The sequence below is a fragment of the Myzus persicae genome, unplaced genomic scaffold (genome assembly GCF_001856785.1).
Source record: "Myzus persicae strain clone G006 unplaced genomic scaffold, MPER_G0061.0, whole genome shotgun sequence".
Classification (NCBI taxonomy): Eukaryota; Metazoa; Arthropoda; class Insecta; order Hemiptera; family Aphididae; genus Myzus; species Myzus persicae.
Window position 1 is genome coordinate 248,707 of NW_019104044.1, and position 14,369 is coordinate 263,075.

The following is a 14,369-nucleotide window of genomic DNA, read 5'->3' on the forward strand; positions in this document are numbered from 1 at the left end:
TAAAAAAAAATAGATCGAGAGACTGTGCCCATGTCCAAAAAAGAGCTAGCTGTGAAATGATGTCCATTCCTCCTTGCACTACCCGCAAATAATCATCACTTGCACGTTAATCTCTGGTTGGGCTCCAATCACTGGTGACAATAATATCAACCGGTGATGAGGTATTGATGACGATGATGATGAGGACCACCGATCACGTGTGTTTCAGAAATCGTGTATAGATTTTACCATACAAGCGAGACCGCTGGAGAGGTACATGCCGAAAGACAGGAACAGCATGAAATACAAGATATGGCGGCTGGTAGTGTCGACACCGTTCGAATATTTCATCATGATACTCATCGTCTTGAACACGCTGTTACTTATGATGAAGGTAAGTCTCGTCGGCGTCGTTGGACGCGTTTCGTCATATATATATATATATATATATATTATAAAATATATTTAGCCGTAACATATGTATTGTCGTTATTATAATATAATAATTATTGCCGTACCGTCGAATATTTGCTGAATTCGTTTATTATTATAATTATCACCGATTAACAATGATTTCCCAACGAGATAGTTAATTTACGCACTAAACACCAACAATTATTATTATTATACTAATATTCTACGCAGTGTATAATAATAATTTTAAAAATTATTATGACGAGAACAAACCGCAACTGCGGACGAACTGTTGACAATAATATCATCATGACAGTATAATATCACTATACACGTTTAGTTCGTGGTCTCGTTATTTGTACTTATCGCGGAGACTATTAGCAGAGTTATTTTTGTTTGGACTTTTTTTTAAAATAAATTATTGACCAACATATTTTATTGCATGCACAATTTGCTTAAGCTGATCACTCCCATTTGCTGTGGATATCACACACATCATGGTTTTAATTTTTTTTTTTAATTTTTTTTTTTCAGGTTGCTTCTATTTATCTTTTTCTCTATTATTCCGCATAACTTTTGCTTTCAACGTCTAACAAAAAAAAAAAATTAACTAATGAATACATAATTGATTTAAATAAACGCATCGCTGCCTTTTATATTGATTTTTATTTTATATTGTGTTTTTTTTTATTTTGTTATTGACTAACTGATGACATATATTTTTATTTAAATAAATAGCTTTGAGTAATTTTTATCAGTCTATGCGATGAAAAAGGTTATAACATAATGTGTAACATTTGTGAAGTGTTCTTTTTTATATTTAGTTCACTATCAGAACAATTAAATGCTTTTCATTCTTTCTTTCGTTCTTTCTTCTTTCTTTTATTATTTTTTTTTCACTATAATGGTTGATCATTGTTTTTTTTATTCATTTTTATAGTTTTATCAACAAAAAAAATCCTACAAGACTGCTCTACATTACATGAACATGGTGTTTACTGGCATGTTTACCATTGAGTGCGTGCTCAAAATTTTGGCGTTTGGAGTCAGGGTAAGAGAACACGTGCCAAGTAGTAGTAACCATATTCGATTAATCATATAGATATTCTCTAGAATTAAATAAAATAATTTATCACTATATAGTATATATTATATATATTATATATACATATATTATATTTACCGTCGTTTCACATAGTATTTTATATTATATGATAGTTATTTTAATTTTTGTATGTTAAGTTATTTTTGATTTGAAACTTTTACAAATTTTGTTTTGAAAAAATGATTATTATTATTACTATGATATACGTCCGTCACGTGCTTTCCATTGAATTTGCTCCCGAAATAAAAAATTATTTAATCGTAAAGTCTCACTGACAAGACCCCTTGAAAAATGATATCAAAAATGAACTACTAACCAAAGTGATGTGTACAATTATACTGTATTCCTCCTACCTACGACACATAGATATCCTACAACATGTGTAAGGTAAGTGGTCTCATAATATTATGGATTACACCAATAAATACGAGGACGTGAGTTTTACAGACACATACTACCTGATACGATGTTGATGTTCTTTCTAAATATATATTATGTAGACAAGCATGATTTGTTGGTGTGTTTGTGTGTGTGCGTATGTGTATTTGATATGGTACCTTTATGTCCGCTTGTGTCTTGCGTTTTGAATACTATATTATTATTTGGCATGCCACAACTACTATACTGTTATTGTTAATTTGTTTTTCCAATTAGATCCTTTATAATGCCACCGAGTTTGGGGTTAAATATATTAGTATTATTAAAATCATCATTATTATTATTATTATTATTATTGTGTTTACTTTCTATCTACGGGGGGTATTCGTCGCGAGCTGCGTGAACGCACAAAAAAAATGTATGGCATTTATCGTCGTACTTTTATCGCTCCGTTTTATGTTCAGTCTTGAGCTATAATGATTTGGATTTAGCATTTCCTCATACGGATTCACTAACACGATAGTACAATATGTATATTAATTTATTATTAATATCACCGTGGTATTATATATTACACAATATAATATCCAACACACAGCTATAAAATAGTACACAATATTGTAATATTATTATAATAGTTAGGTATTATTATTATTATTATTATTATTATTATTATTATTATTATTATTATCATCATTATCATCATCCTTTGGATTTGTTGGATTGGTATTTCTAAATTTCGTCTGAATGTTTTAGACGTTCGACATGATATTATACATTATAATATAATAATAATAGTTTTATGACTAAACTATCACATTTTTTTCAGAATTTATGGTAAACAATAAATGTTATTTCCGTTGTTTTTTTTTTGATTTCACCACGAACTTAAAGACGAAAATCATATGTTATTATATTATATTATATATATAGATTGTACAAATTAGATTTGTTTTTTTACCAGTACCTACCAAAGTTTTATTATTAGATACGATATTACTAACCAAAGCCATTTAATTAGTTGCCTGTGTAATATTAAAACGTGGCTTTAATTTGGTTGTTTATTTCGTGGCTGCAGCACCATCGCGAATCGCATCTACTTAACAATGCTCTACTGAACCTCAATCATTTATTGACGCTGCTATTCCTGGTAGAATGTGTCTTAAAACTCATCGCGTTTGGATGCAAGGTAACATTGTTCATGATTAATTAATTATAATTTAATAATTTATATTATGATATTATATATAATTATCATAGACCTATACGATTAAAAAAAAAATATATTGTTCCTAATATTTCTAATTTATTTTTGTTTTTGACCGTCTTCTACGAATGTACCATGTCCTCCCACGGTGATTTCAATGGAAAGCATGCGTGTACAATATTTACACTCATAACAATAATTGTTATTATTGTTTAATAATAATTCAACATTTATAATAATACCTACATAATATATATATATTATTATGTATATACACTATATAGTCAAATGTCTAACCTAAACACGTTGTTTGCTTAACAAAATGGTTTTCAGAATTTTTTTAAAGATCCATGGAATATTTTCGACTTTATCACGGTCATTGGAAGTATCGTGGACGCGCTGGTCATCGAATTTGGGGTAAGATATTTTAAACAATATGTATACTCGTTTATAATCATTTTAGCAGCTCCGTGTTCTTTCCTACACATAATTTATAATATTTATGTATTATGTACAAATTAATAATATATATATATTTTAATTTTACAATTATTAAGTTCTGGATGCAAGTGTTCGTCTATATGGTTGTCTTTCATATACGTATAATAAAATACTATTACATTATAATAACTGATACATATAAATTGTCGACGAAGCGGCCAACCACCTGCCTCACATTTTAATCGAATCAACGTATTTATTTAACGCTTAAGAGCGCACTATAATATTATTATTATATCAACTGTAGAGGAATATTTTTTTAACTGCTGTAAAACGTACAAAAAATTGAGACAAGTGGTGTCGTCGTTTCGTCAGGCAACGATGGATGATATCATAGATTTTGATTGTTTAGAACCCAAATTTACATGGCTATATAATTAATACATATACCTATTGTTTTTAGCGACCATTTTGTGCGCTGCATATAATTTCAGTCATCGTGAATATTTTTCCGTCAATCACTACACACGCTTTACCTAGACATATTATAATAATATCATCATCCTTTTCTCCCGAAAATATTATTATAGTGAACCAACCGGCACGTTGTCGATTTCATCTCACATTATATTAAATTAACCTTCCGTGACTTAACTTAGAGCTTCCAAGTACCTTATAGGATTGATGTATGCCTGTGAAATGCTTTTCGAACCGTTTTCATCGCTATATTTTGTTTAAATATTAACTATAAACGTAAAACCTTTTACATGCAGACACAAAACAACAATTTTATTGTGTCGTAATGTTCGCAGAACGCAATACACTTATTAGGTAAGCCAGTCCGGTTACCAATCGAGAATTTCATTATCTACATCATAATATTTTTATCGAACAAAAATAAAATAGACCCGGGGTAGTATTATAATAAAACTTAAACTGAAAATAACTGTCGGGATTCGAGAACACGAAAATACATCGAATCTAGAATACAAACAGACGTCGAATCGCAGTTGACGTTTATCGGAAATTCGCACGCAAAAAAATAAAAATACCTATTAACACACCTAAAAAATAAAAAAAAAACAATATACATCAGACAGGAATTTGTAACATGTTTACTCTTGTATAGGAACGCCTCGTATATGTGTACCGAACTGTGTTCGAGAAAGATATAGACACACCCATACTACCAAAACTGCTGTTCGGAGAAGTTGTGGAGGTAAATTTTATATTTAAAACATCAGGAGTACGCCAATTTGTTGCATCCGACGTAGACCGCACTTGTATACTGTTGAAGAATGTGTCTTTTGTAATTTTTTTTTTTTTTGGTCTTTTGGACATGGATTTTTATTTTTTATATTAGTTTCTTTTTGAAAAAAAAAATATTATATACATATTTATTTATTATGCAACACGATGGTTATCAAAATATTGCTCTTAATAATTAAGCAGCAAGTGAATATGTAATATATATACACGTATTATGACACTTATTTAGAAAATAGTTATCGACGATCACAATATTATAATTGAATAAAATAAATATTGTTTGAAACGACTTATATCAGCTATGTGATGACAATATTAAACACTATATATATATTGTTTACAACTATTATTAGTAAAATCAGAAATAAAATATTCAATTTGTGTGTAGACCCCTACATTTTTTTAAATTATTATTTGTGAGCGAGCCTTACCCGCAAAGATGTACCTAGGCCTACCTTACGCGTGATATTATAAAACGTGATCAAATCGCCAACGTGGTTTTAAACGTCAATTCCGGTTTCTGAGGTATTGAATAATATTGTGCCTAAATTTCGTTTATTTTTTCGTTATAACCGTAGTTAGGTACCTCTTATTTTTTCATTCAATTTTTCCGGTCAAATCCGATGACAAAATTATCATAATTATCATTATTGATATTATTATGTCGTTTACGGGATTTGTGAACCATAATAATAATTAATAATCCACTAAGGGTTACTCGGATTTTTGGTGTATGTTTTTATACGATATTACGCTAGTGACTTTGATAATGTGAATATTATGTTATTTGATATACGTAGGTATGTAATATTAAGTAGTACCTAGTACGAAATACATTTTATTAGATCATATTTTATAATTATTGGCGATACAATGCAATGTTTAAAAGAAAAAGTAGTGAGTATCGATGTTCATACGTATATGCCTACTTAATACTATATTATTATAATATTATTATACTATTTTATAACTAATTTGACCAATATATATAATGATATATTAATTAAATCTAATGCATTACTAGTATTATAGTAGGTACCCAAAGTACAATAATTATTCATCATCGTAGTAACATATTATTATTATTATTATTATTATTATTATTATTATTATACACATAGAAACACACCATGACTAGCATATTGTTATATTATAGCATATTTAGTCTGACCTTTGAAGAGTAATAATGTTTTAATGACTAATAATAACTGTAGTTACCACCATTATTGTTTGTAGAGTATTTTGTAACACAATATATAGCATTCGAAGAAAATAATATAGGTACTATTATTACAGTATAGAAAATATAATAATAATATTATATATATTATATATTTTTTAAATCGACTTTGTTTTCGTTGTTAAAATATTAGGTAATAATAATAATTATAATATATTCGGCAGAAATGTATAATATTATAATCGTTATTTTGGATAGGATATTATTATTGCGTTTCATAATATTGCTTAAAGAATAATAATATTTATTATTGTATTCTAACTATTTTTTTTAATTTTTTTTTGAACATTCAACATATTATTGTTATTAGGTTTATTTATATGTATATTCTGATCGAGTCCGCGTCTTGCAAGTAGCTTTTCTAGAGTTTTCTACGACTTATATATCATTATAATATGCAATGCAACTAATCATGTACAATCTCGGCTCTTAGGTTTATGCATAATATTTTATCCTTTGCAAGTCATTGCACTTTTTTCATAGTATGGTGTGTGTTTTACATGCTTTTAAAACTGCTCGCTAGCTGTTTTTCAATGTCTATATAGTTTACATATTATATTTTTAATAAATTCATTTTTACTATTGGTACATCCTGCAAATGCAAAAATTTTAGTTCACAGTAAATTTCATTAAATAATAGGGCACACAAGTGTCGAAGCATAGTTTAATAATACTCAACAACGATATCATAGAATAGAAAATAACGACAAATGAGGTATTATTATAAATCAATATATTGATGTACCAATTAAATGATTGCGAACCTTTATTTTATATTTTTTTTCTATCTAAATAATTATTATTTGCGTGTCTTATACACAAATACAAAAATAATATTCATAGTTCACGTCTTGCATTGTAGTATAATACTATAATAAAGCAATATTTTACAATACATTTTTTGAGCCTCTCTATATAATATTTTGATGAATATTATGATGCCAGAAATTAAACTACAATTAGATACTTTGCCATGAAATATTTCTTGTAGCAATTTGATTAGGTACATAAGTAGAGAAAACAAATACCAATAAAAAAGCAAAAAATGAAAAATGAAAAATGTCTAGGCCTGTATAAAAATATATTTTTGAATTAAAATCTCATTAGCAAAAACCCGAGTATCCGGAACGTGGACGAAGGTTTTTTGTTTCGTTTTTTCTTCATTTAATTTGGTTTTTTTCTCTCTCACATTTCTATCTCGCGTTTATTTATTATATTATAATTATATGTATACTACCTATATATATATATAATAATAATAATATGCTGTATAGTTTTTTGTTGGAATATATTGTTTTAGAATAGTTATATATTATATATATATATTTTGACATCACAATTTTCGATAGTTTTCACCGGTATTGAGTATATATTTTTGCAATCCAGACGTAGAGGTCGTAGCATCGTGCAATGTTCGTGCTCCGAATTTTCCAGGAGCTCTGTACACTAACGGTGCCGTGCGCTCTGTCGATGGGTAGGGGGGGGAAGGGGGTGCACCATCTAACTACCACACATCATACACTTTTATTATTCGTCTATTTCGCACATACGACTGCGTTTTCCAGCCAATAGTAAGCCCTGCTCCCCCCTTAATTCGACGCCTTCCTCTTCCCACTCAAAGGGAGAGGAGGGCATAATAATATCGTCGGCATCGTATCGCGAGCATAATGTACTCATTGCGATTAGTGACATTATGTTAAGCGGTACCTACCTATATGCGTTCAGCCGCGGTATCGAGTGATATGTATGAGCTCTGGAAAACGAAAGGACCGAGACATTGTTGCAGCCGCGATACCCTCCGCGTCCGATGCGTATGTGTATATATTATATTAAATTGTGTTAATAATTATTGTTATTATTATTATTATATTATAAAACATGATCGTACAAAACGACACACGATTCGACCGACGGACGGACTCCGGTCCGCCGAGCCTCGAGCTTGCGCAAATCATCGTATTTTATGTTATGTGTTATATATCGGTGTGTAATATATTTTATACGCTCTGCTGCTGATGCTATGTATAATATTATATAATATTATCAATATAATTACTGTTGAGATATCGCCGCCGCTGCCACTGCTAAATAAAAACTAATAATATTATATCGCCGCCGCCACTGCTGCCGCAAATTTCGATGCTGACGCTTGGCACACGATCTATCGTATACAGATATGTTATTATTGTAATCATTATTATTTTGTACGAAGCAGACCTGTGCGAAATCCATTTGTTAATAATAATATTGATATTTGAAATTAATTTCAATAATATTATACTATGCCCGTGAACGGCAATATTATTATTATAATATCGCTGTTGTGGTGTTGCTCTTATTTGTATTACTCGCGTATTCATCACCGAAAACTATACTAACACACTAATCGTGAAATTGATTTTTCTCGAGTGCTGTTTTCGATTTTCCGTTCATTATAGCTATTATTATTATTATTTATTTTTCCGCCGAGAGGCGAACTCAAATCGATCTTTTGCGGGGCGTACCGCGCTGCCGCCCACTGCTCTGCCGGTGCCGGGCAACGGCTGTATATTTGCACATTAATACATTAAACTTACTCGATTTCGTCGCCGTTTTATCTCCTCGGCGTAAAATATTGCACACATCACCACTGATGTCCGTGTACATCGTTTATCTTTTTACATTGATATACGTACTGCTGCTGCAGCAGTGGCCTTTGTTTAGAAATTTTACAGTCGTCAAACGGCATTGCAATAATATAAATAATATCTTCTCGAACAACCCTTAAGCGTCCGGAATTCGATTATGCCGATGCCGCAGGAACTGCCGTTGTATAACAATTATTATTATGCTGTATACGAGGTTCCGAACACCAAAGTACCTGCTGGATTGGCGCCGGTACGGCGATCTCTGTTTTATATTGCAGTGGCGTAATTGATTAGTCGGCGAGTTGGTTTGGGGGGGGGAGGTATTTGGTTTTCCTTACGTATCGATTGTATTGAATCATTACTTTAGTAATGAAATCGACTGATTTGCAAGGTGCGTCAATTGAAATAAATATTTTCTATTAAAAAACGGTTTCCAAAAGAAAGATTATTATTATTATAATGTTGGGCGTCGACCGCAGGGAGCCCCCCGTACCGATATTTAAGGGTCGTGTTGAAAAATCACTAATCTCCATCTCTCTTATTACCATGGGCTAGGTTCAAATACACCACTGCAACATAAATACTGTAATATAGGTTTGCGCGATATGATTTACACTGTTTTTTGTGTTCGACCCATTTACGCACGATTACCGCACCAATAATATCATATAATATTAATTGATCACACAAACATTGTTATTAAATATCATATTGTTCACACCACATAATATTACGATATAAAAAAAATATTATGTTATATAATAAGCATAAGCAGAATGATACGTTTGACTGGCTAAACTAATTTTTTAAGTAACAAAAAAATATTATGATTTTTTATGGATTTGTGAATTAATACATAACACTATATTTTCACAAATGAATATAATTTTCCATCTCTGTGGTTTTCAATTGCTTCTTTAGAAGCAGAATACATTTCTAAACAATATATTGTATATAATAAGGTCTATGAGAAGTACCGGTTACACATTTACTAGGCAATTTTGTCTTGCTCGGTAAAATTTGAATCACGAGTGCAAACAAATTATTTTTCGTACAATAGTTTTTAATCAATGATTACTATAATCATTTATGATTACCAACTAATAATTATATGATATTTAACTATTGTTATATAAATAATTAAAATGTTATCATATTCAAAACATTTAAAAACAATGGTAGTTAATGATGTTAAATTGTATTATATCATATATATTTTGAAAAAAATATTAGAATATTATAATAATGTATAATATACATAATATTATTGATGGATGATCGATGCACCTGTATGCAGCATTGCAAAACAAATAAATGCAAGTGTAGAAAAGCAGACAAACTTTTCAATTCTAAGAACGATTGTAGTAAATTAAATACATATAAATAGGTAATGATAAAATTCTAAATAATCTTAATGTAATAATAAATAATATCATATTAATTTATTTTGTGTGTCATTTCTCGTTGTGCCATCAAAATTAGGTATTCAATTACTAATATTACTATAATTTTGTTTTAAAATACTCATAACAAAATACAATTATATAATTAATAATACAATAATTATATTTTGTTTTTTGTGTCTCCATCAATATAATTATTAATAATAATAAATGGAATACAAAATATTGCACACAAAATAATTAGTTTGTATTCTTAGTTAAATTAGACCATAACATATAAATTTAGAATATTGAATAGCTAAAGATATTTTTTTTTTATTGGCATTCTTCTTACTATTATGAAATTGTAATTTAATAATGGTTGACATTCCGAAAAAAAATCAAAACGACCTAACAAGTACTATAATACATTAAAAAGGTTTCAAACATAATATAATATAATTACTATAATATTTATTTGTGGAGATAATAGTGTAATAAATACTTATAAATTCATATTCACATTTCAAAAATACGAAAATTGACTTTGAACATAGTTGCCGTGTAAACGGATCATCCTAGCTGTATATTATAATAATAATACCTATACAATTATTATGTGCGATACAATGCAACCGCCAACCGCCGCCGCCGCCGCCGCCGCCGCCACTGCCGAGCTTCACGTTCAAATACACTCTAGTTCGTGTGATGATGCGCATAAAATATACATGCGCGTTTAATTATGTTATAATATCGTCTTGAGCTTAAGTACGCCGTTTTTTTTTTTAAGTATAACATCTATAGGCGAGGTTATCTATTTTGTAATAATGTAATATTATAAATGCTGTATATTATTTTACTGGCGCGCGAGGACATCCTACGATGTACAATAACAATATTATTCCGTCACGGGGCGAGGGCCTTTTCGCACTGTTTTGAGCCATGTATGGTAAACAAAAACCCGTTGTTGCAGGAAAACTTAATAAACGTCGGATTTCTACGTCTTTTCCGGGCCGCAAGACTGATAAAACTGCTCCGGCAAGGGTACACGATACGGATATTGCTCTGGACGTTCGTCCAGTCGTTCAAAGTACGTATATATTATAATACATGCAGTAGCTCAATTCGTACCGTTATAGAAGGCGTGCTTGTTTTTGAAGTTCAAACTCAAAAAAGAGGGTTTTGGTTTTTTCCCATAAAAATATTCATCATAAACGATAAAATATATTTTGCTTACCACTGTATTTTTTTTTATTGAAATTGTTTTAAACATTTTTAGTCAATAAACGTTAATACCAAAATATAAGACTGTAAAACATTTAAAAGTGACTGTAAGTATATAAGTGTGAAATATTAAAATTAATTTAAATATAATTTAAGGGTTAAACCCTATTAAAATAAAATAAAAATGAAACACGAATAACTGTCGTTATTAATTATACAAATGTATTATAATAATATATAGTATAATATTTATAGTACCTACATAAAATATTATCCATCAAAGTTATTGCACATGGACATGGATTTAATAAACTCACACAATGCTGTGAGCCGACCTGATTTGTATTATATCATATCTTTTGAAATAATATGATCATATTCCTATATATTTGAATGCATTTCGTTGTTTCACTTGACTTGTGCTAAATACCCTTTCGAACAGCCGTAACCAAAATGTTTTTTTTTGTTTATGATGAATAATATTTATATGAGCGAAAATTAAATCCATATTTCTTCTGGGTTTTTGGCAAAAAGAGTCATTTGGGGACAAAAACTAAAAAGTTGATTTTCAGCGAAACAGGTCCACCCGTCTTTTTTCACTTCCAGTACCTATATTATTGTCCCATTCCCTGTCACACCCGTGATAAACAGGCGACCTTTAACCTTTTATTTTATCGCAGGCTCTGCCATACGTGTGCCTGCTGATCGGCATGTTGTTCTTCATATACGCCATCATCGGGATGCAGATTTTCGGCAACATTGAGCTGAACCCCAACACGGAAATAAACAGGCACAACAATTTCCAAACGTTTGTCCAGGGTCTAATGCTATTGTTTCGGTAATAATAATACAAATAACAATAATACAAGTCTTGATGATATTAGTAAAATTATAAATTGTTATAATATTGAATATTATCCATCGTCTCTATTCGTCGAGACGTCTTAAATATTGTATTCTTTTCCGAAAAAAATAAAAAATAAATTTGACTGTTAAGTAAAACCAATAAAAAAAACCTAAGGGGACCTCTGCAGGTTATCGCGTGTAGTATTCGTGTTCTAACGCATTTGCGTCTTACAGATGCGCCACGGGCGAAGCGTGGCCGTCGATCATGTTGTCGTGTAATCACGGGAAAATGTGCGAGGCTGGTGCCAAGAAGTTGGACAACGATTGCGGTTCGAACATGGCGTACATGTATTTTGTGTCGTTCATATTTTTCTGCTCGTTTCTGGTAAGCACGACTAACCTATACGTATCGAAGTAATCGATTGTAATAATAATCATTAATCATATAATATAACGAGACATTTCTCTTAAAACGACTATACACCATAATATAATATACCATTTTCCCTGTTCACGTCACAGATGTTGAACTTGTTCGTGGCAGTTATCATGGACAACTTTGATTACCTGACTAGAGACTCGTCGATTCTGGGTGCCCATCATCTGGATGAATTCGTTCGGATCTGGGCGGAATACGACCCAAACGCAACGTGAGTAGTGACATATAAATATAAAGTGTCTAATCTTATTGTAACAAATAGGGCTGAGAATTTAATAATATTGAATGTTTGATGAATTTTATTCTGAATTTCAAGTATATGCGAGATACAAATTACCTATATGACCAAACTAAATACGGAATTTCATTTTGGATACAATTTAGATGCTATTATAGTGCATAGTAATTACTAATACATGAAACTGTTTTTTTATATATATATTGTAAAAACATGAGGTTAGGTATATATATATATATATACATGTAGTAATGTAGTTGTATACCAATAGACTATAGAGCTTAGTATTTTGATATGAAAAGAGTAGTTTTCAAAGTGAGTGCCATTTTAAGTTCAAATAATTTCATATTTCGATCAAAACTGCAGATAGGTAATCCTGCAGTTAGTCGGTTTTGGCATATATTATACAGTTGCACCACGACCCACGTTTCAAACACATATTTCATCAATTTCTTAGTTTCGAGTTAGGTAGGTTATTTGAGGTTTTTTGTGCACTCGATTCTTTAAAACCTGATGATAATATAATGGTATCGAAACGAGATATAAACTTTTGGTAACGATTATGTGTAATTATGCGCACCCCAGGGGAAAGATACACTATACCGAAATGTACGATATGCTCAAAAACATCGATCCGCCATTGGGTTTCGGCAACAAATGTCCCAACCGTTTGGCTTACAAGAAACTCATCCGGATGAACATGCCGGTCGACCAGGATGGCAAGGTGCAGTTCACCACAACGCTGTTTGCGCTCATCCGAGAAAACCTGAGCATAAAGATGCGATGTGGTGAGTACGCGTAAAGTATTGATAGTGAAGTGTGTTGTTATTGTTGTTGTGAATTTTTGTGGTTTGTCGAACCGTGTGCTATGACGCCGCTAGTGAGTCAATAACATAAAATATTTCTGTCCGCAGCCGAAGAGATGGACCAGGCGGACGAGGAATTGAGAGAGACCATCAGACACATATGGCCGTTACAGGCCAGAAAGATTTTGGACCTGCTCATTCCGAAAAGCGATTGTGGGTTTTTTCGTTTTTTCTATAGTTTACTCTGAACGAGTTTTATTGAAAAAAAAAAAATAAATATTTTTCGCCTGATATATAGGTCTGAACGCCGGAAAACTGACGGTAGGCAAGATATACGCGGGTCTGTTGATTTTAGAGAGCTGGAAGTCCACCAGATTCGGTCAGGTCGAATCGTCAAATCCACAGGTAATACAATTCATATTGAACGTCTATAGCGAGTATCATACCTACAGTTAAAAAAATATATGTTTTAATTAATCCAAATTATAACAATATTATTCCCTACATCTGAAAGAGGATTAAAACATATTATATGTTATTTTTAAAAAATCAAAAAAATACAAGGATATACTGTAGGACGAACTAAATATATAATAATATAAGCATTATATATATATATATTATCACAGCCCGTGAGAAAATCATACAATAAAAATGTTAGCAAATTGTACGAAAAAAAACGAACCCTAAAAATCAAAAAAATATTTATATATACATAATTTTATGTACGTTGAAGTCAGTTGTGTTTTTTGTTTATTGTTTGAGTGCTGTTAC

The 14,369-nt window shown here is 30.7% G+C and overlaps 1 protein-coding gene across 19 annotated transcripts in view; it reads left to right on the forward strand.

Annotated features, from left to right (window-relative positions):
* Positions 1–14,369, forward strand: part of LOC111037941 (voltage-dependent calcium channel type A subunit alpha-1) — a 263,106-nt gene that overhangs the window by 231,293 nt on the left and 17,444 nt on the right. For 14 of the 19 annotated variants that reach the window (XM_022320794.1, XM_022320795.1, XM_022320792.1 and 11 more), the window contains 11 exons: positions 209–373; positions 1,334–1,444; positions 3,417–3,500; positions 4,654–4,743; positions 11,016–11,132; positions 11,947–12,104; positions 12,347–12,497; positions 12,635–12,762; positions 13,375–13,577; positions 13,704–13,808; positions 13,894–14,000. In XM_022320794.1, the coding sequence (XP_022176486.1) occupies positions 209–373; positions 1,334–1,444; positions 3,417–3,500; positions 4,654–4,743; positions 11,016–11,132; positions 11,947–12,104; positions 12,347–12,497; positions 12,635–12,762; positions 13,375–13,577; positions 13,704–13,808; positions 13,894–14,000 (1,419 nt within the window). The remainder of the gene's footprint in view (positions 1–208; positions 374–1,333; positions 1,445–3,416; positions 3,501–4,653; positions 4,744–11,015; positions 11,133–11,946; positions 12,105–12,346; positions 12,498–12,634; positions 12,763–13,374; positions 13,578–13,703; positions 13,809–13,893; positions 14,001–14,369) is intronic. The other 5 variants (XM_022320811.1, XM_022320803.1, XM_022320804.1 and 2 more) reach the window with 1 other exon arrangement.